The following is a 25,237-nucleotide window of genomic DNA, read 5'->3' as shown; positions in this document are numbered from 1 at the left end:
GACAGGTCAGTCAATCTCTGCACATTTACGGCAAAGATATTTTAAAGTAATTCTGAAGCTAATTACTATGGCAATGCTAGCACAGTAGAGGCTAAGACAGATAATTAATCATCTAGCAAATTCAAGATTCAACACCCTGAAGTAAAAATTAGTCAAGTTCAAGCTCATAAGCAAGGCAACTGTTTTGGCAGAGAGTCCCTGATCACAGAACTACCTTCCAGGATAGGGTAGGCTCTTAAAACCCTCACTAACCCTTTAGATAAGGGAGGAATTCTAGCTTCTCTGTAATCCTAATAACCAAAGAAAGCCCTCAAAGCACAAAGTGTTGAACAGAGGAGATCGGAGCAGATGATCACAATCCTTTTCAAACACCAAAACCCATCAGCACTTACCTCATGTGATCATACTTCTTAAAAAGTGCATTATATTCCACTGCCCTCTGCTGTAGCTCCACATCAATGCTGCTGCCGTAAATGGAAACTACCTTCTTGATGCGACTGTGTGGGGGCAGGGAGAAACAAACAAAACACACCAGGGAATCAGCACCAGTAAGGAAGGAATTAGCATGTGTCATCCAGAAGACACTATCCAGCCTCTGCTGAATAGGTGTCCTGTGTAATTCATTTAAAGCAGCAGTCACTCCTGTTTTTCTGGAGTGTCTATCCAACACCCATTTTTGAACTGTCCCTTCATAACAATATAAGCAGGTGATTAATATACCACCACAGGGTGTATCATAAGAAAGCTCAACTGCCCACACTGAGAAGCCATCTGCATAAAACAAGGCTATTTTTCTCTCCATCATCCAAAAAAGAAACTGGAAAGAACAGTTTACTGTCAGTAAGGACCTAGATTTCCCATAAAGGAGTTTTCAAGCAACAGAAACATGAATTAAATCTCTACACAGCAGAACACAACTGCAGAGAAAACCAGTATGAGTCAGTGGAAGTTTTCCCCTCTGCAAGCAAAGGACTATGACAGCCAACAAACAAGAAGAAAACTCTTATGAACCATGGAAGAAGAACACGTGCATGGAATACTTCTACTGAAGACAAGTGATGCCAGCATGCTTGCAGTACATCAACAAGAACTCACTTGACAGTACAGGTGAACCTTGTGGAAAGCTTCATAATGGCAGTGAGAGCATAGCCTCGTGTAACAGATGCAGACATATTAGATATCAGGACGCTTTCTAAAATATCAAGAACTTCATCCTCTGTTACCTGAAAAGTACAGAAAGGTTAGGCTGAGACAGAGAGAAGCTTTGCAGCAGGTCTTCCAAGGCACACTATAAAAACCTGTTTCCTGCTTAATGGCCATGCTTTACCTCCTCCACAACTCAGAGCCTGTAGCATTTCATTTAGAGTGCATGAGACAGCTGCATCTAGGTGGAGATTTATGGTATTAGCTGTAAAATACAGTTAATGTTCCACACATTGAAGTGCAGATTCATGACCAAACCAGACAGCTAAAACCCTAGCAGATACACTACAACCTAGGTTAGCACTGAAACCACTGCTTTGCCAGATGCAGCTTCACTCCACATGGTGTTTACACAGCCCACGCCTGTTGCATGGCAAGGAGATTTCCTGCCCAGGGTCCATCACCATAAAGGGACATCAGTGCTAGGTAACAGTTGAAAGCATTCCTCTCACATAACTAGCGTCAAGCAACTACAGCCTCAGTTTGCAGTCATTCTTCCCAAGCTATACCTGTATTGGTTCCTCCTCTTCACACTGACCAGACACCAGAAGATCTCCATACTCGCCTATGCACCAAGAGGCCACTTGCACCAGGGGTTGCTGTTTGAAGAAGAAAAATCAGATGCCTCAGTGATAAATGGATGCCTGTATGACAAATTAAACCATCACTATTTCTCAGAACAAGCTCAGCCCTCCTTCAAGCCAAGGAAGGTCTCCACAGCAGAAGAAACAGGAATAGTCAATTCAGTCAAAAACTCCACAAGAGAATTAGAAAAAATAAAACTAACCTAAATTTACAGCGGACATGCCTCATCTGCAAACTGTCTCTTGAAGCAAGACACTGTGATGTTGCCTTACCTTGAGATGCTTAGTAAACACATTTATTGCAGTACAAGAAGGAAACTGAAGCTGGTCACGTTTGGTATTACCTGGGAATAATCACCAAGGATGGCTTTGTAGAGTCTCTGCACAGTGTAGGCATGCATCTCCACACTATTCGTTATTAGCTGAATCAGATTAGGAACAGCATCATCACGAACGTAACTTCCTGCCTGCAAAAACAATTGTTGTTAGGTTTTGCTATTCAGCTTCTCAGGACCACCCAGCATCTGCTGATACCCTTCACAAACCCATTTGAGCTGTATGAAAAAGTCAGCCTCTACACGCCCAGATGCTTCACGGCTGACGCACGAGAGAACTGCAGACACCAAAGTCGGTGAAGAAAGGAGGTGGAAGGAGGTGCTCCAGGCACTGGAGCAGAGATTCCCCTACAGCCTGTGGTGAAGACCATGGTGAGGCAGGCTGACCCCTTGTAGCCCATGAAGGGCTCCATGCTGGTGCAGGAGGAGCCCAGAGAAGGCTGTGACCCCATGGGAAGCCTGCACTGCAACAGGCTCCTGACAGGACCTGTGAATCCATGGGTGACCCATGCTGGAGCACTCTGTTCCTGAAGGACTGCAACCTATAGGAGGGACCTCACACTAGAACAGGGGGAAAGGAGCAAGAGATTTCCCCCTGAGGAAGGAGCAGCAGAGGCAACATGTGATAAACTGACCACAACCCCCATTCCCTGTCCCGCTGTGCTGCTGCAGAGGAATTATGAGTGAAGCTCACCCTGGAAGAAAGAGAGTGGGAGGAAGGTGTTTTAAGATTTGGTTTTATTTCTCATTATGCCAATGAGTTTTGCCCACGACAGTAACTGGTGAGTGATCTTCCTATCCTTATTTCACCCATGAGTTTTTTGTCACATCTTCTCTCTCTTGTTCAACTGAGGGAGGGGGGGTGATACAGCAGCTTTGGTGGGCAGCTGGTATCCATCCAGGGTCAACCACCACAATGACTGGTACTATCTTTCTGTGTTAGTTCTCATAAGTCTGGTAAACTGGAAAGAAGATTTATCTGTAAATCTGCAGTAGGCAGTCTCACAAATACAACTTCTTTTGGCTGTTATAGAAACCATTTATGAAGGAAGTTACTTTATTAGAGGAGGTCATCTGAGAGCAATTCTCACAGCCAATCTTCTAATGGAAATTAATTCTTAGTTCAGAGGAACCTACGTTTCTCTGTTTCAGGCTGGCAAAACTGGGCACAAGCCAGACTCACTTCTTGATGAACTTCTCAAATTTGAACACTCATACTGATAAAGTAAATCTCTTTCCACTCTTTCACCTCGGGGAACACATTGCCTACCCAAGTTATCAGGATCGCTGCCAAAACACTACTTCAGTTCCACTTCAGCTGTGATGATCATGAAGAAATTCATGTAGGTAAAGAGTAATAATTAAACCCAAAGAAGAGGCACTAGAAGGCTATTGATACAGCTTCATTAAAAAGCTTTGATAAATTCAGCTTGGAAAAATTCCAAGAAATGGTTTCACTCTCTTTTTGCAAGTCACTTAAGGCTGTGCTCACTCTCCTCAGAAAGTGCTGCATGCTGGAATCACAGACAGCACAAGAGCAGTCCTAACTTAGAGCTTAATGTGATTACTGCAGTCAAACTCTGACACACTCTGTATTCTTGTGTGTTTCTGAAATCACATTTCTTCTAAAACCCACAAGGTCATATTTACTGAATTTATGTATTTCTGACTGGCTGCCTTGGGTCACTACTACCTCAGGACACTTGCTGCAGCATTTGTTAACTGCCAGCCTTTATAGCCATCTCCAACTTGATGCTGAGTAACCTTGCACAACAGTTTTGTAGAGTCACACAGAGGCAGTTTCACTTACTGTTGTTAAGACTCTCATGATTGTGTCTATGTGCCAGCGTTTGGACGGAGCATACCTGAAAAAAATAAATAAATAAGGAAAGAGGTTAGAGCAGTAACTGCTGGCCTTCAAACCTGCAAGAAACCCATCATCATCAGAACCTCCCCGTTCAGTTACTTCATGACCCACTGTTTCCTGAGTGGAACAAAACATGCACAAAACACTCCCACATAACAAAACACCACACACTTGACATTCTTAGACTTTTTTTGTATTAGTGTTGATGCTGGAAAACTGAATGAATGTACAAGTCTGTATATGGTACCACAGCCATACCTTGTACACACAGCACCTCAAAGTTAGGCTGTTGATTACAATGGCTCAATAGTACCAAGATCATCTCTCTTGTAAACAAAACAGAGAAAAATCTGTGTGTGTGGAGAGGGAGGCAGGACCAGGATGTCAGCACAACAGCTGTTCCAAAGTCCAGCAGAAATAAATACACCGGAGTGGTTTAGTGATATGAAGACTATACATACAGGACACAATAGTGCATCCTGTTCTTCAGACTAGGTTGAAACTGACAAACCACACACAGATCAGCAAATAGAGAAGGGATGATAAACATATTCTGTCCTGGGGGGACAGAAAGGAGAGGAACAACACACACAGTGTTCATAATTCCAAGGATGTACAAAAACTTAATAACAGGTTGACCCCATACTTTTCAGCTGCAAGAAATATTCCAGATGCACAGTCTGCCTTGAACTCTGGTTCACAGGAATCCAGGAAATAGAGCAACTCCTTCATCATTCCACGGACATTGTTCCCATTAACAAGAGCAAAACTCAGTTCCATTGCACGCCTAGGGCAAGAGACAGAAAACCAACAGAGTATCTTCACCTAATGAAGTAAAAAAAGACAACCAACAACACACAAGTCCAGCCACTAGAACACCCTTACCTTTTAATTAAGAAGAGAGCAACATTTATTACCCTTGTGAGAACAGCCTTCACATTACATGTACCAGCATTCCCCTGTTCATGGGCAGACAATAAACACACACCCCCAAAAAAACCCTGAGAGGGAGCAGTATGGGTATAGGGTGTTCTAAAAACACTTCTCTGTGTCTTAAAGGCTAGAAATATCTTACAGCAACCAGAGTCCACCAGCATTAAAGTCTGTCTCAAATATTTCTAATGGCATGCTGGTCATTTCTGATACACAACTGCAGTAAGTAATCCATGCTACCACAAGCCTTCTCCCACTTCAGGAAAGAGAGCAGTTTTGGTCTCTTCAGGGATCTCCCTATATTAAGGATTCAAATACAGTAGAAATTTAAAATGTTAACTGAAAAGCTTTATTGTATCCTGTCAGATAAATTACATAAGATTTCTATAACTCAAAATTACCCTAGTGCTATTCTCAGAACCCATTCCTCCCTTCTTCCAACCCAAGCTGATACCACAACTACACAGAGAACTGGCTCTTTGCTATTCCTCATTATATACATCAAGAAATCAGAGGCTAATCCTTAGCCTTTCTACATCAAGCTTCTGTAATTGATTCTAGCACATATCTTCCACACTTCTGACATTTTTTGAATTAAGACTACCATCAGATGTCTCTCTACACTGCTGGCAATTGGTTATGTTAAACCATACTGTAACTATGGATTAAAACAGCCTTACTAAACGACTTGGGCTCCTCTTTAAAACTGAGCATTTGGTATAATCCAGAAACCAAACTCCAAGTTCTGGATTCTTCATACTATCAGGAATTTTAATCCATGCCTGCCACTGACATAGCCTACTAGAAGACAAAAAAAGATCCTCACAGCACTGGACTTTGTCTGTTCTACTGCTGTTGTGCAACCTGGGGGACTCTGACATCCAGTCAATATATTGCTCCAATGAAGACAAGTGCATTGTCAGCAGCAAGAGTGTCAGCATGGCAACATCATGCTCTGCCGATGGATCACTCAAAGGCTTCATCCTCCAATTGCACTCAGATGTGAAGCTCTGTTGTTTGTAGCCTACCTGTGTTTTCCTAGCAAGACAGCTCCAATTTCTTCCCTATTCTGTACACAGACTGAGCAATGCTGTTAAAAATCTAGACTGGATTCAAAGATGGCATAAATCAACTTTATATGACAGAAAAAAAATTGAAGTTGAACAATTTTGAAGATATAGTCATGATGTCACAGGAGCTCAATGAAACTTGCCCAAGATGCAACATGGGTGCAACTGTTCCCATCACTGACATGTCATAACGCTGCACTGAGCTCAGACCAGTTATAGAAAGAATAATGATGAGGAAGTGAATTGTGAAAGAAAGAGCAAGCAACTGACAGTCTGAAAGACCCAATTTAGAAGAGCAGTATTCCATATAAGTTGGGTAAAAGTGAGAACAAACAATCCAAGAGCAACTATGTGTGTCTGACAAACAGGAAAAAGTTACTATGATGAGTGAAAGGAACATAGTTGAAATAATGAGAAGAAACAGAGTTTAGACTACCAGGAAGAGTCTTCCTGCAGTGAACAGTAAGGTTGCAGGCCCTTCCACTACCCAGAGAAGTAGCAACATATTGCCATTTAAATGACAAATGAACACTAAGCATTTATAAGAGGCCAAGTTTGTAAGCAAATTACGTGAGCAATCAAGTTAAGTCTAAATTCTATCACTGCTTAATCAAATTGAATCCAGAATCCATTATTTGGACAGCTTAATGCTGCTTTAAGACATCACAGTACTGCCTGTTCAACTGGGAAAGAAAAGCAGTGTGGAGCATGCCAAAGTAGTTTTGTTAAGGATACTTTAAGAGGTTTTCCCTCTTTTGTTGAGAGCACACAGTCGGATCTCTGCTGAGACTCCATATGGAAAAATTCAGACCAGCCACAATACTAGATGCATAAAATCTAAGTGCATCTTCTCAAAGAAGGTGGCTGCACATTTACATTACCTTCTTTGAAGTATGAATCACACTATACATTAATAGTAGCCTCACTGACAGCCCCCTCAGATTACTGTCATTTTTGCTTGTGCCCTGCTCACTTCCCATAGGCTGCCAACCATGAGTCTATGTGACTGATATTTCAATTACCTTTTAATGGAGACATCCAGATCCTTCAGGCAGTCCACTATCGTGCTTCTATGCCGCTGCACTGCATTATGGTCTGTCTGCACAGTTTTCAACAACGACGTCAAAGCTACGTATCTGCAACAAGGGCACATCATAACAAACAGCTGGCAGCAGGCATTTCATTCTATACACAGACACTCCCCCCAAAAAGAAACCCTTAGTCTTATTTTGCAACAGAATATGGTTCTCTTGTACTCAGCAACAAATAGAAATCTTCTAGAGGACTGTCTGGCCTGTCTCCAAAAGTGAGTTGCCACACTAAACTGCAATATGCCTAACAACATCCTGCTGCCTGGACAAGCACCTGTCCCAGTTCCTAGGCTCATGTCAGTTGTCCAGTCTTCGTGTAGATTTTGGAAATGATAAAGCAATTAAAGATTAGACCTCTGCAGACTGTACACTCCAACCAGTGTAAGCTGCAATTCCCCAGGCTAGAGCCTTCTACCTATAACATAGTTTGTAATCAAAATGCCTAGAGATGGGATTTAACTCTAGCAGTTGCAGCAATTCTGTGTCCAGCTATAGAATGACCACAGCACAACCAAACCTCCTTTTGACAACAGTACACAATCAGAAAAAAAAACCACCACAGACTCTGCCTAATTTGACAGATCTCCAGTGCCAACTTTGATTGGAATACAGCGCAGACCAGCTGCGACAAGACAGGATATTCATGGGTTATTGAAATGTAACTTGACTAGACTGACACATCACATGTTAAGAAACAGATCATACATCCAAACTCATCAACTAAGAGGGCAGGACCTCAGTAAAGATTTTCACACAGAAAAGAATGCATCAAGAAAGAAGCAAACATTCATACTAACCCCACTGAAGTACTTCCAAGTATGGCCTGCTGGAAATTTGTGCTTCAGCATAATCTTTGTGAAACTGCACCACACACATTTTAAACTGAGTGCTGCCAAGTACAGGTCATACAACTTACCTAATGTTTTTGTCATTGTTTAGTAAGAAACGGCCCAGGATGTTAATGGCTAACACCTGCAGAAAGAGTTAGGGAAGGTCAGTGATCAAAAAAGCTTTGTTGGTCATCTTCATTGTTTCAAGTTCATTTTAAAGGCAACATGTGAAAGCTACTACTGCAGCTTTTGGCTAAAACTAACGTCAAGCACTCTAGAAGCTGCCTAAGCAGAGGAAAAGCTAAGCTGCAGAAAGTTTTTCTTTATTATTTGTGTTATTTAAATACAAACAAACAACCCCCCAACAACAAAACCCCACCAAACAAACGAACCCAACAATCACCACTTTCTGAAGAGGTTAGTCTTATCTAGAGCTAACTGCAGAGTTATCTATGTGTGAGATGACTTTACTTCACACCTTCTGTAGAAATTACTCTAACAGAAGCCTGGAAAGAAAAGGCCATAGCAAAAGTAACTTACTCTCAGTCCACTCTCAGATTTTATGTCCATAATAGTCAGCACAGTTTCATAGAGAATGGCATTTCCCACATTTTTACTTGTTTCTGTATTAGTGGCAACCTGGAGAAAAGAGACAAAGTAAGTTACTCCAAGGCATCCAGAACTGATCCCCTTTGTGCTGTTCTAATGAACCGGCAGTGAAACCGCCCAGTACCTAGCAAACAAGCCATGACACCTATGAACATTTGTCTCATTTGTCAGCCCAGCAGAGGAAGCAGCTGTATCTTCAAAAGTGCTGCTGAATCCAAACATTAAGAAACCAGAAGAGAAAACTTAAGCTGCTCATCAACCTTGCAGATCTCACCTGTGCAAGTATATCATTCATTGCTTCACTAGAATCATCATCATTTCGCCCTAGAATTCTTAGTAACCGCAGGATCCGTACCTATTTGACAAAAGACAGGCAAAGAAAAGCTCATTGGATGGCAGTGGCTTACACAAGGGCCATGAAATGCCCAGCACACTTCCTGAAGAGTGGCAGAGAAGCAAACCAAGCTTCTGATTTCCATTCCTAAGCAAAATCCTTATCCTTAATAAGACCTTTACCAATATGAACAGGCTTATGCTATGTTCATTTTATCCCCATTAGCCAGAGCTGTTAAGAGCTCCCCCCACGATCCACAGCCTTGCAAGACCAACCCCCGTTGCATCTCTTCCTTTCTGTCACAACTTCACATAAGGCCCTACAAAATGCTGTTTAAACTAAGGCAGGTGTCTTTCACTAAGGTTGATGCAGAGCATTTGCACATTCAGCTCTAACAAGGCCACAAAAATCTTAAAATCAGCAGAGCTGCTCTGAGGTAACCACTTCATCACACCTGTCTCAAACACAGTACTAGAATTACAGCTATCAATCACTGCTTGCATCATGTTCTTACCTGCAGAAAGGGGTCACTGATCCCAGACACATCATGCTCTGGTGAATATCCAGACATGATAAGGTTCTTCAGAATACGAACTAATTGGGGAACAAGCTGTGAAGAAGAGAGGTTTCCTGTTAAGATGCTGTTTTTCTGCACTTTGAAATAGAGGTCCAAGAACAAATCTTGTATTTGAAAGCAAGTCAGTCTATGGATTCTTCCCCAACGCTCAACCTACATAACTGGAGCTGATGTTCTATAAGTAACTAAAACTTAGCTAGGGCACAACTAAAAACAGTTAAGCTGGGCCCTGAGCACCATATTATATCTTTAAAATACTAAGTCTACCAGAGCTTGGCAGTTGAGACCTGAGAGAAAAATACCAACTTAAATTCCTCCCCTCATGAAAAGAGGATGTGCTGCAACTATTAAACTGGTATAACTCCAGCACTTAGCTTGAGGGCTTTACATCACATACATTTTTAGTGTACCTTTCCGGCGAAGCATCAGTCACAGCCAAGAGATTTGATCTTTCAAAGTACATTAAGAAATCCTTCAAGTTCCTTCCACATTCCACAACTTAGCTTCTAGAAAAAAGAACTTTGTGATCTGCCTCCTCTCCATGAGTTTCCCAAACAGGGCAGAGAATTAATTTCCCTCCAGCCTTTCCCCAGGGCTCTGTTGTTGGACGACTACTTCCTTGTGAGTAGCTCCATCAGCTATTCTCCTCCTCTTGATCCCAAAAGTCTCAGCAAGAACAGCAACACTAAACTGACTAAATTGTTCATTTCACTGCTGTTAGAAAAGTTCTGCACAACAGCAGAGAAACTGATGGAAGCACTATGTCAATGTCACAATTTGGAAGCACAAAATCGTATCAACTTACACTGTTCTTAACGTTTCTTTCAAAGTCTGCAGGGTAAGAAAACTTTCAGAAGCACTTAAGGCACTGTTATCCTAGTAGACATCTACCCAGTAGACTGTCTACCTAGTAGACATTTGCAAAAGTTTGAGTGACCTCCCTCCATCTTGAGCATCTCTAGCCACAAACTTCATTTACCAGTGTAGCTATGAGAAACCATAATGGAATTTCTCTGTAGTATTTCACACATGCTGAGCAACTAATGAGTACAGGGCAGAATGTGGCAATAAGCCAATCATTGCAGCAGACAAGCTATAGCAGACTCAATAATTCTCTCCAAAAACCTTCATCACAACTATGAGTAACAACAGAGTTTTGGAGATTAAATGGAAGCTCATTTCCAATATACCCTATTAAAAAAAATTAAATCTTAAGATTGAAAGACAGAAATTGGACTCATTTTCATTGAGCTGTAAAAACCACTCCTGGATGACGACATAGAGATGTAGATCTCTACAAGCTTTATTCCTTCCACATAAGTTTCTCCTATCGCTGTCACTGCTGGTATTAAAATAATCCACATACAGGCTGAGATGAGGTGACAAACTAGATAGAGGTGTTACAATGCCTGCACTCTGTATTTCTCATTCCTGAAGCATGACTAGCACCAGGACACCATCATTCTTGCTCTCAGCTCCATGCACGACAATTGCTCTGTGCATGAATATTATACAAAACCCTTCCCAACTAATTCAACCTTAAGACTTAACACATTTTCCTGTCCTTCAGATGAGCTGTTCCAGCCTTCAGGGATGCCTTCTGCGGGTCAGGGATTGCATTCACACTGAACTTTGACCAGATCAGAGATTGCTTACAGTCATGTTGCTACTTCTGACAACATCAAACCAAGACAGTGTGTCAGATTTAGAATAGACAGCAGCAGCAGGTGTCAAAAGCACTATGTGACTTAGAGCACAACACTTGCATGTGGACATAATAAATAGGCAGTGTTTTCTGGGCTAAAGTCCTGGATATTTGCAGAATAGTACAGGAAGAAAACCAGCTGAGTTTCCCTATCATCTCTTTTTATTCCTACCTTCACTCTCTGGAAATGACAAACTCCTCTGAAAATGTACATTTCATAAAGTAAACAAAGGAACCATTAATTTCCTATTATCTGCCCTGAAGAAGAAACCAACATGGAGTGACCTGCTGGAGCACTCCTGGAGCCCTAATTAACATCTTCTTTGTCCTTGCAAGAGAGATCCAACACTGAAGACAGACAAACAAAGGGAAACATTACAGCCGTGGAGATCGGTTGAGGCCCACCCCCGCAATCTTCTGTAATCAAATCACACCCATGAAAAGTCCTATCAATGCGGCTGTACTCAGTAGCTCTTTGCAGCACAATGAGCCACTTACAGGTGAGTAAATAACAGTCTCTCCTGCCCTCTGTCCGGATTGCCTAAAGCTGCCCCCGATTCAGGTCCAGGGATACAGTTTGCTTAGGCACCAAATAAATAAATAAATCCCTAAAGTATTCCTCACATGAAAGAGAGCTGAAAGAAAGTAGGCTCATGTTTGGAGGAGGCCACAACTGAGATTCAGGGCTGCCAGGGGTATTGAAATTTAGTGACAAGACAAGACCAACACACAAAAAGCATTAGACAAGTGCAAATGATCTAAGCATGTGGCATCAATCACAAATGTGGAATTAAGAGGCACTGCCTCACAAGAAACATCTATAGATTGAATGCAAGCATGCACCGTCTAGAAGAATTAACTCTTACCTTTTCATTCTAACACACAGGAGGATTCCAAACAGACAAAAGGGACAAAACAGACGAAGCAGGCATTAGGAATCCATGTTATACCATTCACAGCATAAACAACTACAAGATAGCTAGAAAAGAATGTAGCTGGCACCTAAATTGTGTGACCTCAGCTCCTCTCTTTTCCCATGACTATCATCTTAACTGAGCAATTAGTAGCAGGGATGGCTAGGTCCAAGATGACCCTAGCCTCACTTCCATTCCTACTTCAACACATACAACCAGAGCAAGGGAAGAAGCGGGCCAAAATGCACAGATGCATCAAAGGATACAGTACTGTTCAAAATCCCTAATAATATAGACAAGCCAAGGCAGAACAGTGAACTGGACATGCAAATAAATAAGCACCTTTAAGACTTTTCAGAGGACAACCATCCAGTTCTGTTCTACCAGCATTATTCTATTTACCCTTCTTTGCCCAAGAAATCTGAATGACCATCCATGTGGTTTTCAGATGCCCTTCTATTGGTAACTTTTCATCTAGCAATAGTACTGTGCAGCAAATTACAGCAAACAGCATGAGCAAATTTGTGCTGGGGTTGGGGGAGAAGGAAACGCTCCTAACCAGAGGAGGAAGAGTGATGTTGGTTCTCAAACTTTTAAAGTGGAAAATGACATAATACAGCATGCCCAAGAGATGAGGTATCTACAGAATTACAACTTCCACTGGTATTTTTGACCTGTGCTTACAAAATTGTGCAGCTGTAGTTAAAGCATTTGAGTGCTGGTATAAGGTTCATTTTTTTCCATCTTTGTCTCTCTGTTTAATACATTTGTGATTCCAAAGTCACTATGCAATTAGCTACTAAAAAACCTTAGTGGAATGCCAAAAACAACACTTTAAATCTAACCTTAGGATGGGTTTCATACTGCACAGTCTGAAAACTGGTGTTGTAACTGAACCACCTATTGAAGGTGACTAGGCTTAGATAAACACAAAATTGCTAACGTAGTTTTTTGTGGGTTGGTTTGTTTGGTTTTTTTTAAATGGATAAGCAGCAGACAGTATCATTGACTTCTTCACCCAAACAGTTGTAAAGATTTTATCAAAACACTTGCACACTGCTTCTACTAGGCAGATTAAGAGAATGCATTGGTAAAAAAAAAACACAACACAAAAACAATAAGCCAAAAAGCAAAGAAACCCCAACTCATCAGAAACAAACCCACAAATATTAACTCTGAAATACTATCAGTTCACACTTACCTTTCTAAAGTGTGCAAGCATGTCTGGGCTTCTTTCACACATCTCTGTGAGGAGGACAACTGATGTGTGAAGAACACCTAAAGGTGAGGGAGCAAAATAAAGAGAAAAGTATCTCCATGTAACAATTGCAATACCTCCAAACATGTGGCTAAGGAAACAACAGAAAATTATTCTAAAAAAAAATTACTGAATCCAATGTATCTATCATGAAACATGTTTGTGCCTGCACCTCTGCCCAAAGGAAAGCAGCCGGCACTGTGCTCATGCACACGCGCTGCAGCTAAAGGCCAGAGGAGAGAAAATGGACTTTGCTGCAGAAACTTGCATACTAAACATACAGTCAGATGATAACAGGCACAGGTGCACTCAATCTTTAAGTTTCCCTCCAAACCAAACCATTCTATGAATCTATACAAAGATAAGACTCTAGAAGGACAATATCTGTTAATTGTATTGTAGGTGTCAGGATCTTCATGCATCCCAATCTTCTCTCCTATTTCAGTACCCCAGCAAATGATAGGTTTCCAGCACTGCAAATATTTACTGTAAAACTCCTAGCATATCTACATGTTTTCTCAAGGCATACATTCACTGCAATGTGCCACAGGACTAAGAGTCGGGGAAATGAGCACAAGGCTAGAGACAAATTAGTCAAGGCGTTACATTAGCATTTATCTTTAAATAATCTTCAAGAAGCAGTTGTGCAATAAAATGCATTAAAACAGAATAAACTTGCAAAGACCACTAAAGTGAGAATCTGCTTTATGATGTAGTTCTGATGAAAAACAGCACTGAAGAAAGACACTCTCCTGATGGCAGTGGAGATCTCTCAGACCTGGGAATGCCCCCTAAAACAATTTCAGAGAATCCTCCAGTGCTTTGCTAACAGAAGGCACACAAACAGAAGCCCTAAGAAGTGCACTTCAGAGTACCTTCAGGCACTGTATAGGATAAAAATCACAAACTTTCCCATTCCACTCACTCTGAAGTGTATCAAAACATAGTGAAAAGTTCCTTTCATCATCTATGCCATGTAAAAATCTTGCTGACTAGCAGAGTGATAGAAATCCCTTTCTTCTGAATGACATTTGCCTTCACTGCATAGAAATGGGAAGAAACAAACCATACAAATACACCTTAAATAGTCCCTTCCAAACAAAGATCTTAGGGTGGCAAGCACACCAGCCCATAAAGAGTGGCAGTGTCTTGCTAAATAGAGCCTTGGACATTACCATGGTTCTTCTCATTCAGCAGGTTTTTGGTGGCTGGCAGGAACATCTCCATGAGTTCAGGCACCTTTCTAATGACATGAACAGCACACAATGCTGCCTGTACAGAAAGAACAGCTCTGTTAGTACACACTGTAGTGACAACAATACATGTCTTGAGATCATCTAGAATGGTGAGAACTGTCATAAATTTCATGATACAGAAAGACCTGGAATGTTTACAACACATTTTTCTCTCTATCACAACTACCACTAAACAGCATCACAGAGAAAAATTCAATAAACTACCACAGGTGGAGAGGGAAAGGGAAACATACTGAGCTACAAAGTAATGCTCCCACTAACAATGGTTTTTACCTTACTCACTTGAGAAGCTATATTAACTGCAAAGCAGCTCTGCCTTTAACAGGGCTACTTCAGCCTGTTTTCCTGTTGCTAGGGAGGGGATAATGCATTGGAAGCAAACAATTACATATATGTCATACTATGGCTCACTTTCTTTCCCTTGAGTATTATCTCGTTCCCCACAAAATAACTTTTTCTTGCAGGTGATGGGTCCTACAAAAGGAAATATATACTGCAAAAAACCTGCTCACTACTTCTAGGCTACAGAAGCTACATGAGACACTATTCTTTGCAGTTGCTTGAGAATCAAGTGGGCCTCTTCCCAGAATACAGCAGTACCTCTTTCTCTCCAGTCTCAAGATCTAGCACTAGATAAAGGAGTAACAGAGGATCTCTTGCTAAATTTCACTCTCACTCCACCCTCCTCAAGACTTAAAAATGAAATAAATGTAAAAGAATAGGGGTGGTTACACTTTGCAGGTGTTATAATACACTTGCTATGGAAATGAGACCCATTTCGGGTTCTTAGCCTATGTCACATACTGCTGTCGTCACCATCAATGGAAGACATTACATTCAACTCTGCAGATATCAGCCTACACTGTCAATGATCACAGTTTCTCTGGACTTACCTGAGAAGATATAGAAATAAAACTGATGACTAGAATTTTGGGGTTAATGTCTGTGAATGGGCAAGTGTTCACATCACCATCAGTAACCTTAAGGTAGAGAGCATAAAACAGAAACAACTGCCTCACCTGTTGGAGGCCTGTCTTTTAGAGGCTTACACATATTCCTGCTATAGGTAGGACAGGGAGTTTTGACCTCTATCTGTCTTGCACACTGGGAAAATACTCAGCCAGTGTGATCCAAGCCATCTACAATTCCAGGTATTAGCAGGTATCCAATCAATCTTGAGTTTTAATCCATAGCAAGGCATTCAAAAGTTCCCTGAAGTACCTTCTTCCTAAGATAGGAGTTTGAAGTTTTGAGGAGCTTTTCCACCTCTCCTGCAAGATCTCTGCACATTTCTGAGGAGCCCATGCAGCCAAGAGTGCAGAGTGCCAGCCCCTGCACATATTGCGTGCTGTGATTAAGGTCACTGTAAAGAACAAAAAAAAGCCAATCAGCATGCACCAAGAACCCGAACATACAAGGGGAAAAGGGCATCTGTATCTACAGTCATCTAATCAGCTGCACACGTGGCCTGGAAGAACCCTCCAGGTTCTCAGCTATGACTTAGGAGTAACAGCAGCTTTGAGTGCACGTACCATAGTCTTTGCTACAATTCCTGCTCAGAATCCTCAATTATAAAGACAAAATACTTGGTTAAAACTAACAGGTAAGTAGGTAAGGATTGAGCTGACAAGAGGGAAGACCCCACAGAATCCCCATTAGAACTTCTAAAGTGAAGTAAAATGAAGAAAAGAACCTAACAAGAAATGCATTCCTGAACTGACTCTGTGGTTTGTCCCCCAGTTTAAACATGTTCTAGGTCAGAATTTTGCTTCTGCATTTACAAACCAAACACTACACAAAAATCTGTGTAAAAATCTCCTCTATTCTGAGTAAAAAACACAAACCCCACCACTTGCATACCTTGAAAATAATCCACACAGGAATTTTGTTCAGCAATCTTAACTATTCACTTGCCTAAGTTGTGACACATGGTCAGTCACAAGCTAAACCACTTTACAGCAGAGTAGACTCTACTTAAGTACAAGACAATAACGCTTCCACATGGCAATACCACAGCCTTTAAAATGTACTTCTACATGATTTTTCCCTCAGACTATTTGGTCCTAATTTTGCCACAGGATTCAGTGTTGAAAGCACAAAATATGCTTCCTGGTTTGGGAGGTGGGAGCTGCATAGTGGGAAAGCCGGGGAAATAAGAAGTATGTAGACGCGCACAGCGTGCAGAAAAACCAAGGCAGTATTCTGGCTGTAGTACCAAGCAGCTATGGAAACATGCAGATGAAGGAACAGACAGTGCATGCCACGAAATGGGTTGTGGGGTTGTTGGGTTTTTTCCTTATTAACAAATCTTAGCAGCTATTTGAAGTTGTCTGTATAGCAAGTGTGTGCTCCACAAGGCTGCTCTTTTTTTTTTTTTTCCTGGTATCAAAAATCTAGGTCAGATTGACAATGACATACATCAAGCACCTTAATGTCTAGATAAAAACAAGACAAAGTATCAGATACAGAAGCCAAAGAAGAAAGCAATAAACAACCCACTGAGGTGGTGGGAAGCTACCCACTGGTTTTGCTCAGCTTCAGTCTGACCCATTTTCAGTTCAAAGTCATTGCACCCCTACCACAAGAACTCATTTTAGCATAAACAACCAACAGAGTTATTAACCTAGCAAGGTGGTTCTAACAGAAGAGTCTCACAAATACTGCATTTCAATGAAAAACAGCCAAATGTCTCTTCTCTCCTAGACACAAAGTCCAAGGCTCGTGTCCAGCCAATCTTCATGCTTGCAGTTTTGTCAAGTTTCTTTCCAAGTACTTTGAGGCCAAAGTCTAACCAAAGAGAAATACTTATGTTCTAACACCACACACAACTAAGGAGCCCTCTGCATAAGTCAACTAGAACCCAGCTGTTCACACCCATGTTGAAAAGGAGTGCTGTTAGAAATGCACCACTCGCCATCTACTAAACGATAATGTAAATCTGCCCCAGCTTAACAGCATTTTCCTGAGAGAAAAAGTTAAGGGTGGGGAAAAGAGATCATTTCCCATCCTCTCTTGTCTGACTTCAGCAAAATGCCAGACAGCACATCCCAAGCTGCTGCCTTGCTTCCAAGGAAAATCATTCATCAGGACTGCTAAGCCAACTTAGAAGGACACAGAGCCTTGATCCGTGAAGTCTGACAACTCTTCAGAGCTCATCAGCAGAAATCAAGCAAACAAACAGGACAACACGGCTACAGCAACAGATATGACTGTGACATAGCTGGCCAGTCCACCCTACATTTTAACAGTGTTATAGAAACATCCTGATTCAATCATATTTAAAAGGTGCATAGACCTTTACTGATGCTGCATTACTGCTGGCCTGGCTCTTTGCCACTGCAAGCTGGAGCATAACTAACTTACAGAAAGAGAAGCGAGCTCTTAACAACAACTGAAGTTGTTCTGCACTGGCTGAGCTGCTTGGTCATTTCATCTCTCTGATTTCATTTATCTTAACATGACGTCCAGAAACATGTACTGCCATTCTGTAACAGCAGTTCTGTAATGGGTTATTTGTCACATATGCCTCTTAGGGCCAAGGCAGTTTTGTATTCTCTTCCCTTTATGGAAGCTAAGCAGGATCTTCCAACAGAGCACAATACTAGAATAGCCTTGTATGATCGACACCACCCAACAAATTGAAGATAGTAGTTCTTTAACACAAGGGAAAAAAGCTTAAGTGCTCAAAATACCACTGTCAGGAGTGTACTTTCAGATCCTGAAACCTCAAAGCATGTGTTGATGGATAGAGAGGTGGTACCCTTACTTCTTGATGCAATTGGTCATAAGAAGATGGACATCCTGTCTCTCATCCAGCAGCAACATGGCACCTAAATACCCAATGCGCTTGTCTGTGAATTTCTGAGAGGCAATGAGCTTGAGGCACTCCAACTGGAAAAAAAAGAACAAGAACAAAAAGACAGAATTAGCTTAAACTACTACTTAACTAGAGGAGAAAATTTGAATTTTCATGTTTACTTATTTATGTCTCTCAGAATGCATTTTAAAAAGTCTATTTTACTCTCATTCTGGTGATATGGAAAACGAAGAAAGAGTTAAAGACGTGTCCAAAGCACCCAGCAAGACAGCAGAAGAGTCATTAGCAGCTGTGGCATCTTCAAGAAGCCAGACACTGTTGGCCTTCCATAACCTCAAATACACTAGGTACATGGGGTTATGCCAGATCACAAAAGTAAAATATACTTAGTGACAAGAGATGCACTGTTAAAAACAAAACAGTAAAGATATGGAAATCTAGATAGGTTTAGTTTTTGATACATACTGAATACTTCTGAACCAGGCTTGAATAGGTTCATTCACCTACCAGAGAAGGATCAAGTTAAGTTGTCAAAACCAGGTTTTGTTTATTATGGCCTGTAACTACCTTGCTAGCCTGGTAAACCTTAGATACAGAGATAGAGATTGCACAGTAGCACAACTTAACTATCTAAACACCTGAAGTTAGACTAAGATCATAAGCATTGTCACCACTACAAGCTTCCTTCGCCACACAGAAATGTCAGCTGTGCTCAACAGCATAAAGGAGAACCCTAAGACAACCTGCACAGGTGCTGCTTGCACTCAGCTGATTAAGAACTTTTTTCCTAAAACGATCATTTTCTTACTGAAACAAAACCAACAGAACAAAAACCACCTGAAAAAACATCAACCACAGATATTCTGGCATTAGTATTATGCACTAAAATACTTTTATCTAACAGGTAACATCTATTATAATCAATATCTACTTCCAACATGCCTTCTCAAAACAGGTGAGAAACCTATTCCTCTCAAACACACCCTGTAAGCCTGCTTGACAATTAGCTGGGGCAGCAAGTAAGCATATACAGTCAGTTTAAGGAGGGGTCAAAGCTTGCAACAGATCTATTTTGAAGGAAGTGAGGGGGCATGCAGAGGCAAAAATACTGGGTGTCATGAGAAGTCTTTCATCATCCCCAGCTACAAGGAAGCTTGATCAGAGCAACAGACATGGGTGAGATGTAAGAAGCAAACATCAGGAGGGTAAAGTTGTACAGGTTACTGGTAAGAAAATTAAAGCTGAAGTGACAACAAAGGTGCATGCTATGGTCTAGAACACTACCGAGTGCTCACAGCTGCATAGCATCAGGACATACAACAAACTATGTGACAACTAAGAAAGTATCACACATGAATGTCAGCTAGTGCAGAGTGGCAAACTGCTAAGAAAAAGTTTGAAAGAAAGTGAGCTCAGTCTACTAGGTTAAAGGGGCTGAACACTAGAATAAAGAAACACCTCTGAACAATAAGATCAGTCATCCACATGGATAACCTGCATAAATGGGCAAGATCAAGCAGGGATAAGGTACAGAACACTACATACAGAACTCTTATCTTCCCAGTGCTTTCAGCAAGAGAATAATGCACCTCTGAACCAATTTTGTTACCCAGGCTTACAAGACACTTTCTTACACAACTCTGCAAAAACGCAATGTAGAAGAGATGACAGCTAAGCTAGAGTGTAAGACCCAACAAAGGCAGAAGACAACTACTACAAAAAAACAGAATGGAAGTAATGACTGCAGCAGATAGATTTCTAGCACTTTTGAGTTTGAAATTCACCCTGTGAAAGGCTGACGAGTTCTTGTTTCACTTGTATACAAATACATGCCAGCTAGCTTCATGCACAGCAATACTGAGAAACATGATCAGTTGAAGCTCTTACTAGGTCTAATTAGTGGAAGAAATCTTGATACCGTTATATCCATTTCATTCAAATGAACAATTAAATCTGCTACACCAGTACAGTAACAGATACATTAGGAAAGCCAGGTATGATACAGGTGTATAGCCAAACTACAACTTACCCAAGTTTATACTGACAAAGCAACTCATAAAAACAGGATTTTTGTTGTTGTTGGTTTTGGGTTTTTTGGTGGGGGGAAGTAGAAATAATGACAATAACAAAGTTATTTGATCATTTTCCCAGGCTGCCTGACAACTTCTAAACTTGCACACACGCCTTTGCACATGCTGAAGAGCCAGTTTGCCATCCAGTACATCTCACATACACTAGCTAAATATGATGCTTATGCTCCTACTTCTGTGTAAGATATCCTGAGTCAAAGCTGAGGATTCCTGACTTGGAAAGAAGGAGATCAACCATTCACTACTTCCGATACCTTCTCTAAATTGTCTTTTATTATTCATTACCCCATTCACACTGTTAGCTGTCAGATGTCTGCCTACATCTTTAAGAGAAACTGTCTACCACAGCCTCTGGCTTTTTTCTGTTTTCACCAAAACATATTTCCAGCATATTTATTCTGTCAGTCTCAGAAATGTATTTCCTGTCTACAGTGCTGGACTGTCTACAAGACTCCACAGCTGGAACAGCACATGTCTTCAGCAGGTCCCCCACTCATACAAGCCATTACTCCAACTACACAGTATTTGCACTTTTTTTCTGAAAGACTTCTTCTAATTTTAAGCACTAAGGACATACAAAAGTCTGCAGCTTACTCAGTTGGAGAATACTTGTTAAAATGCCTGCTCAGCCTTCCTCACCTACCTCAAAGAGCAGCTGATAACTACATGAGAACCAAGGCCATGGAACAAGGTATTCTGTTCCCAAAATACTCAGGGCAGATACTTCTGTTTGAGCAGTGGCAACTTCAGCAACAGTAGATATTGAAGAGCCTGTTTTAGCCTTCTTCCACAAAGAGCAAAGAGGTAATTTGCTATTACTGACCAAAGCAGAAACTTAAAAATTATTAGACATGTGGTCTAATATGGGATTAAATACTTCAATAACAAGAATGAAATAGCTCCAAACATATTCAAATGTAAAAAAAAAAATCCAGACTATACTTATCTGTGTAACTTTTCCTGTTTCTTGCAGCTCATAGAGACTTAGTCTTAATTTTTGTGATGGGAAGTTTCTCTCTTAGACTGGGGAGTCTGGCCATGTGAGGCATTATGAATGGGAAAATACACAAATTTCACTTGCTCTTATGCAGCACCCCCTTACCCCAAGAGAAGAATCCAATGATGTAGAAGCAGGATGTGTAGTTTATATGCAATAGCACAGCCCAGACTTGCTCCCTAACACTATGACTATTTGGAATTTGATTTCAGTGGTTTGAGTTGACTCTTTCAGCGAGTCCTTTCAGGATTGGTAAATCTAATAATGAATGGATAGACTCCTAAGGCAGGAACCTACTTCAAGGAATACAACAATTTGACTGATTATTGATTTATTTAGATTTATGGAAGGCATAAGCTAGATTACTACTAACAAGACAATTACTGACTTCTAAGCAAAACAGACCATACCCCAAAGACTCAGCAAAACTCAACTTGAAGAACATCTTACATATCAAGAACTCCCATCTTCCAACCTCCCTTTTCCACAATTTAGCTGTGTCAAAACCAGCCAAGACAAAAAACTCATACCAGCATTCTCCAAGTCACCTCACTAAAAGGGGAATAAGGAACACCAATGCCTTACTCCAAGGAAGAGACCAGCTCTTACCTGTCTAGATCAGATTGCTTTAGAAGGAAAAGGGTAAAGAACCTCCTTTGAAGCACTTGCTATTTCCATGACATAGAACTCCACCAGCATGTTTTAAGCCCATCTAGAAATAACTGTTTGTAATGGGCTGTGGTTTAAGAACAACTTCTCACATGGGTGCTGAGGAGCAGACAGTCTTGCAAAAACCAACTAAGTTTTATAACAAAATATGTCTCCAAACAGTAGATCTTACTAACAAAATCAAAACTAACTACTGCATGTTCAGACCATATATGAAGAAAGATTCCAACACATCCCAAAGAGCAGACAGCAAAATTGCAGCTGGGAATGCTCCAAACAAGTCAATGTGCCCAAAGCCCACAAAGCAGACTGGCACGTGCACAGCAAGCACTCAGCTCTGACCCACCTGTCCAAAATGTGCAGGGTATCCCAGCATGTGCATATACAGCAACTTTGCCACGTTTCTGCATCGGTATGTGTTATCCTCCTCTCGGAAGGACGACCGGATAGCAGCACACTCCTTCTGGATCATCTCACGCTCTTCTGCCTGGGTTCTTGCTGTCCGGATGGTCCGGATCAACTCCCGTAGTCTGATGGGGGCTGGCATCCTCTGGGAGAAGAAAGAGATCTGTAAACCTTGTACTGTACCTAAAGGCTTCACAATGGTCCTGTGCTTTAACCTTTTCTTACTTCTTTTTAAAATTCTTACTCTATAATTTTTCAAGTAGAAGAATCAATAAAATACAGACTGCTTCAGAAGCATGGTTAAAACTAAACCTGAAAACCAGAGCAATTCATTGTACCTCCCATTTGCATTCCCAGAACATTAGAAATGGGTATTATTATACTTTGAGATAGCTGGCAGGTGAACATGTCTCCCTACCTCAACATGCAGAAATGGCACTCTGCAAGGTGCCTAAGGTCCCCCTTTTTTTAAGCCTGGAATTACCTATTACACAGACAAGCCACATGGTTCAAATTGATTTTGACAAGCCACTGCTGGAAAATTGGGAAGAATTACAAAACCAGAAGACTCACCATCAGATGATAGCTAAAATAAAAGGCTACCTCCTGTAACACACTAAGAGGCAGTTACTAGACACAGTCCAATCTGAACTACTTCCTAAGAGCAGTTGTATCCCATACACACTTCCTTCTTGATAAAGGCAGAACAATTCAGAGCTGCTCTGATGGAGGACAACATGAAGGACAAAAGACAAAGCTGTGATTTATTTTCCAAGATTCAGTACTCCTGTCCTTGTACTGTAATTCCATACTCAGCTTTTTCTTTTCCCCCAATATTAAATCACTCACTTTTTTTTTTTTAATACACCTTGAATCCTTCCCATAAACCAGGTTTGGCACCCATCTACATAAAATAGTCTCTCACACACACAAATCACTTCACATGCTTATTCCTTGGGGTCTGAGCACCTCTTTTTGTGCACACATTTTTCTAGCATTTCAATGCACAGTAATTCATACCCAATGTGTTGGGTTGGCTTTTCTTCCCCTCCACAAGCAAGCATTCTTTTACTAGCAAGAAATTCTTACATCAGGTATTTGATTTCTGCCTTCATGAACTTTAAGATTTCTTTGCATGTTAATACAGTGGAAATCTCATCTGTTAAGCTTCAGACATTTCAAGTAAATGTAAGCAGTACATACTGAAGGGGTAAAGAACATGAGAACACTTAAGTCCAGACACATTCCAGAAGAGATTAAGATCTATCTATTATGAGGTATTCCAAAGCCTTTCACAATGCTGACAGACCTTTAATGCGACATACCTTGGGTAATTCCTGATTTCCTGTTAAGTATGGCTGTTCACAAGACACAATATGCATATACACGAACAATCTAAATAAAATTGTGAGAGTCTTACCAGAAGACTGCATGATTAATTATCTGTTGCCCTGTATTTATGTATTACAGGCAACAAGTGGGAAACTGCAGAGGATGGCAGCTGTCATGACAGGCAAGGCATAAAGCTGACCTCATCCAATAACCTGACCCAGGAAGGGAAGTACCAGGTGCATAGGGAAAGAAATGGATAAAATGCATCTTCCTCAGCATCTTCCCTGCTTCCTGTATTTCCTGCAACTCAAGGGACTTCCTGAACCACAGACTATTTTCCTGCACAACAGGAACAGATCCACAGATCTACACATTGATCTAATCACTTTTTGAAAGCATCCAATCTTTTTCCCATTCATAACCATGGTAACAATTTGCAGTTTAACAAATTCCACAATTCCTCTGATCAAGTAAGGGCTACTAAAAGAGAGTATTACACAGTGAAAAGTACGTACTCATCACTTATTAACTGATCTTACAGCACCTATGCTCTTGCAGCCTTTAATTGTACCTCCCCCTCGGATACCTCCCATTCTAGGCAGCAGAGTCCTTCTCTAATCTCTTCCTGTATGAGGCCATTGCACAATTGCTTGATATCACTCTGTACCTCTCAAAATTCCACTTCTTTTTTTAAACAAAGAGCAGAACTATAAAATGTATTCAAGCAATGGGTGCACAGCGAGTTCACATAGATTTTTTTCCCCCCCTTTTGTTTTCTTTGTAGAGAGACAGTTCAAAATGTGCAAACTCATTCTACCTGTTTGGCTGCTGTTGAGCTGACATTTTTAATGAAGATCCTACAGAAAGCTGTAGGATCCTCCAGCTTGAGCGACAACTTACTTAGAGCCTCTCACTGGGTATGTATTTTTGCAGCAATTTCTTTTCAAGGCAGACACTGCTTTGCATTTATTGGCAATTAATTCATTTTACCATCTTACTGCATACTTCCTTAGTATCACAGCTTGAGGGTGAAACTGTCACCTGACTATAACCCCTCTTCTCCAGACTGCTTTCTGAACATGCTTAGTGGCACTGCTACGCAGAGCGCCGCTCAATAGAATCATTTCCCATGACAAAAGCAAACAGATTTTTCTATCACTTTCCCCCCCACCCCCTTGCCTAGTTACTAATTCACAATAGGATCACCCTTAAAAACCTGTGTGCGCTCTAATGCAGATAAAAAAAATGTTAGCTATGAGCTCTACCAAGATTCATGAAAAATGTCACAATTTTATAATCCAGATGACCTTCACTCATTTCTAGGAACCTGCCGAGAGCCACACAGTTCCTGGGTCATCCAC

General features: G+C 41.1%; 1 protein-coding gene and 1 non-coding gene across 2 annotated transcripts in view; both read right to left on the bottom strand.

Moving 5' to 3' along the window:
* AP1G1 (adaptor related protein complex 1 subunit gamma 1) overlaps window positions 1-25,237 on the bottom strand; it is a 42,805-nt gene that overhangs the window by 9,835 nt on the left and 7,733 nt on the right. Inside the window, exons 2-17 of the mRNA XM_054170091.1 lie at window positions 22,486-22,689; window positions 18,333-18,457; window positions 15,788-15,929; window positions 14,486-14,582; window positions 13,254-13,330; window positions 9,371-9,466; window positions 8,797-8,877; window positions 8,454-8,552; window positions 8,000-8,055; window positions 7,015-7,128; window positions 4,636-4,776; window positions 3,933-3,987; window positions 2,132-2,254; window positions 1,713-1,802; window positions 1,096-1,223; window positions 393-497 (exon numbers count right to left, since the gene is read on the bottom strand). Coding sequence (XP_054026066.1) covers window positions 393-497; window positions 1,096-1,223; window positions 1,713-1,802; window positions 2,132-2,254; window positions 3,933-3,987; window positions 4,636-4,776; window positions 7,015-7,128; window positions 8,000-8,055; window positions 8,454-8,552; window positions 8,797-8,877; window positions 9,371-9,466; window positions 13,254-13,330; window positions 14,486-14,582; window positions 15,788-15,929; window positions 18,333-18,457; window positions 22,486-22,686 — 1,730 coding nt within the window. The 5' untranslated portion in view covers window positions 22,687-22,689. The remainder of the gene's footprint in view (window positions 1-392; window positions 498-1,095; window positions 1,224-1,712; window positions 1,803-2,131; window positions 2,255-3,932; window positions 3,988-4,635; window positions 4,777-7,014; window positions 7,129-7,999; window positions 8,056-8,453; window positions 8,553-8,796; window positions 8,878-9,370; window positions 9,467-13,253; window positions 13,331-14,485; window positions 14,583-15,787; window positions 15,930-18,332; window positions 18,458-22,485; window positions 22,690-25,237) is intronic.
* On the bottom strand, window positions 5,833-5,919 carry LOC128898193 (small nucleolar RNA SNORD71). The gene has a single exon (XR_008462732.1). It is a non-coding gene; the product is annotated as a small nucleolar RNA SNORD71 (small nucleolar RNA).

Source organism: Dryobates pubescens, chromosome 19, assembly GCF_014839835.1.
Source record: "Dryobates pubescens isolate bDryPub1 chromosome 19, bDryPub1.pri, whole genome shotgun sequence".
NCBI classification, from domain to species: Eukaryota; Metazoa; Chordata; class Aves; order Piciformes; family Picidae; genus Dryobates; species Dryobates pubescens.
The sequence above is the reverse complement of the archived record's forward strand: the minus strand, read 5'-3'. Positions and strand labels throughout refer to the sequence as shown.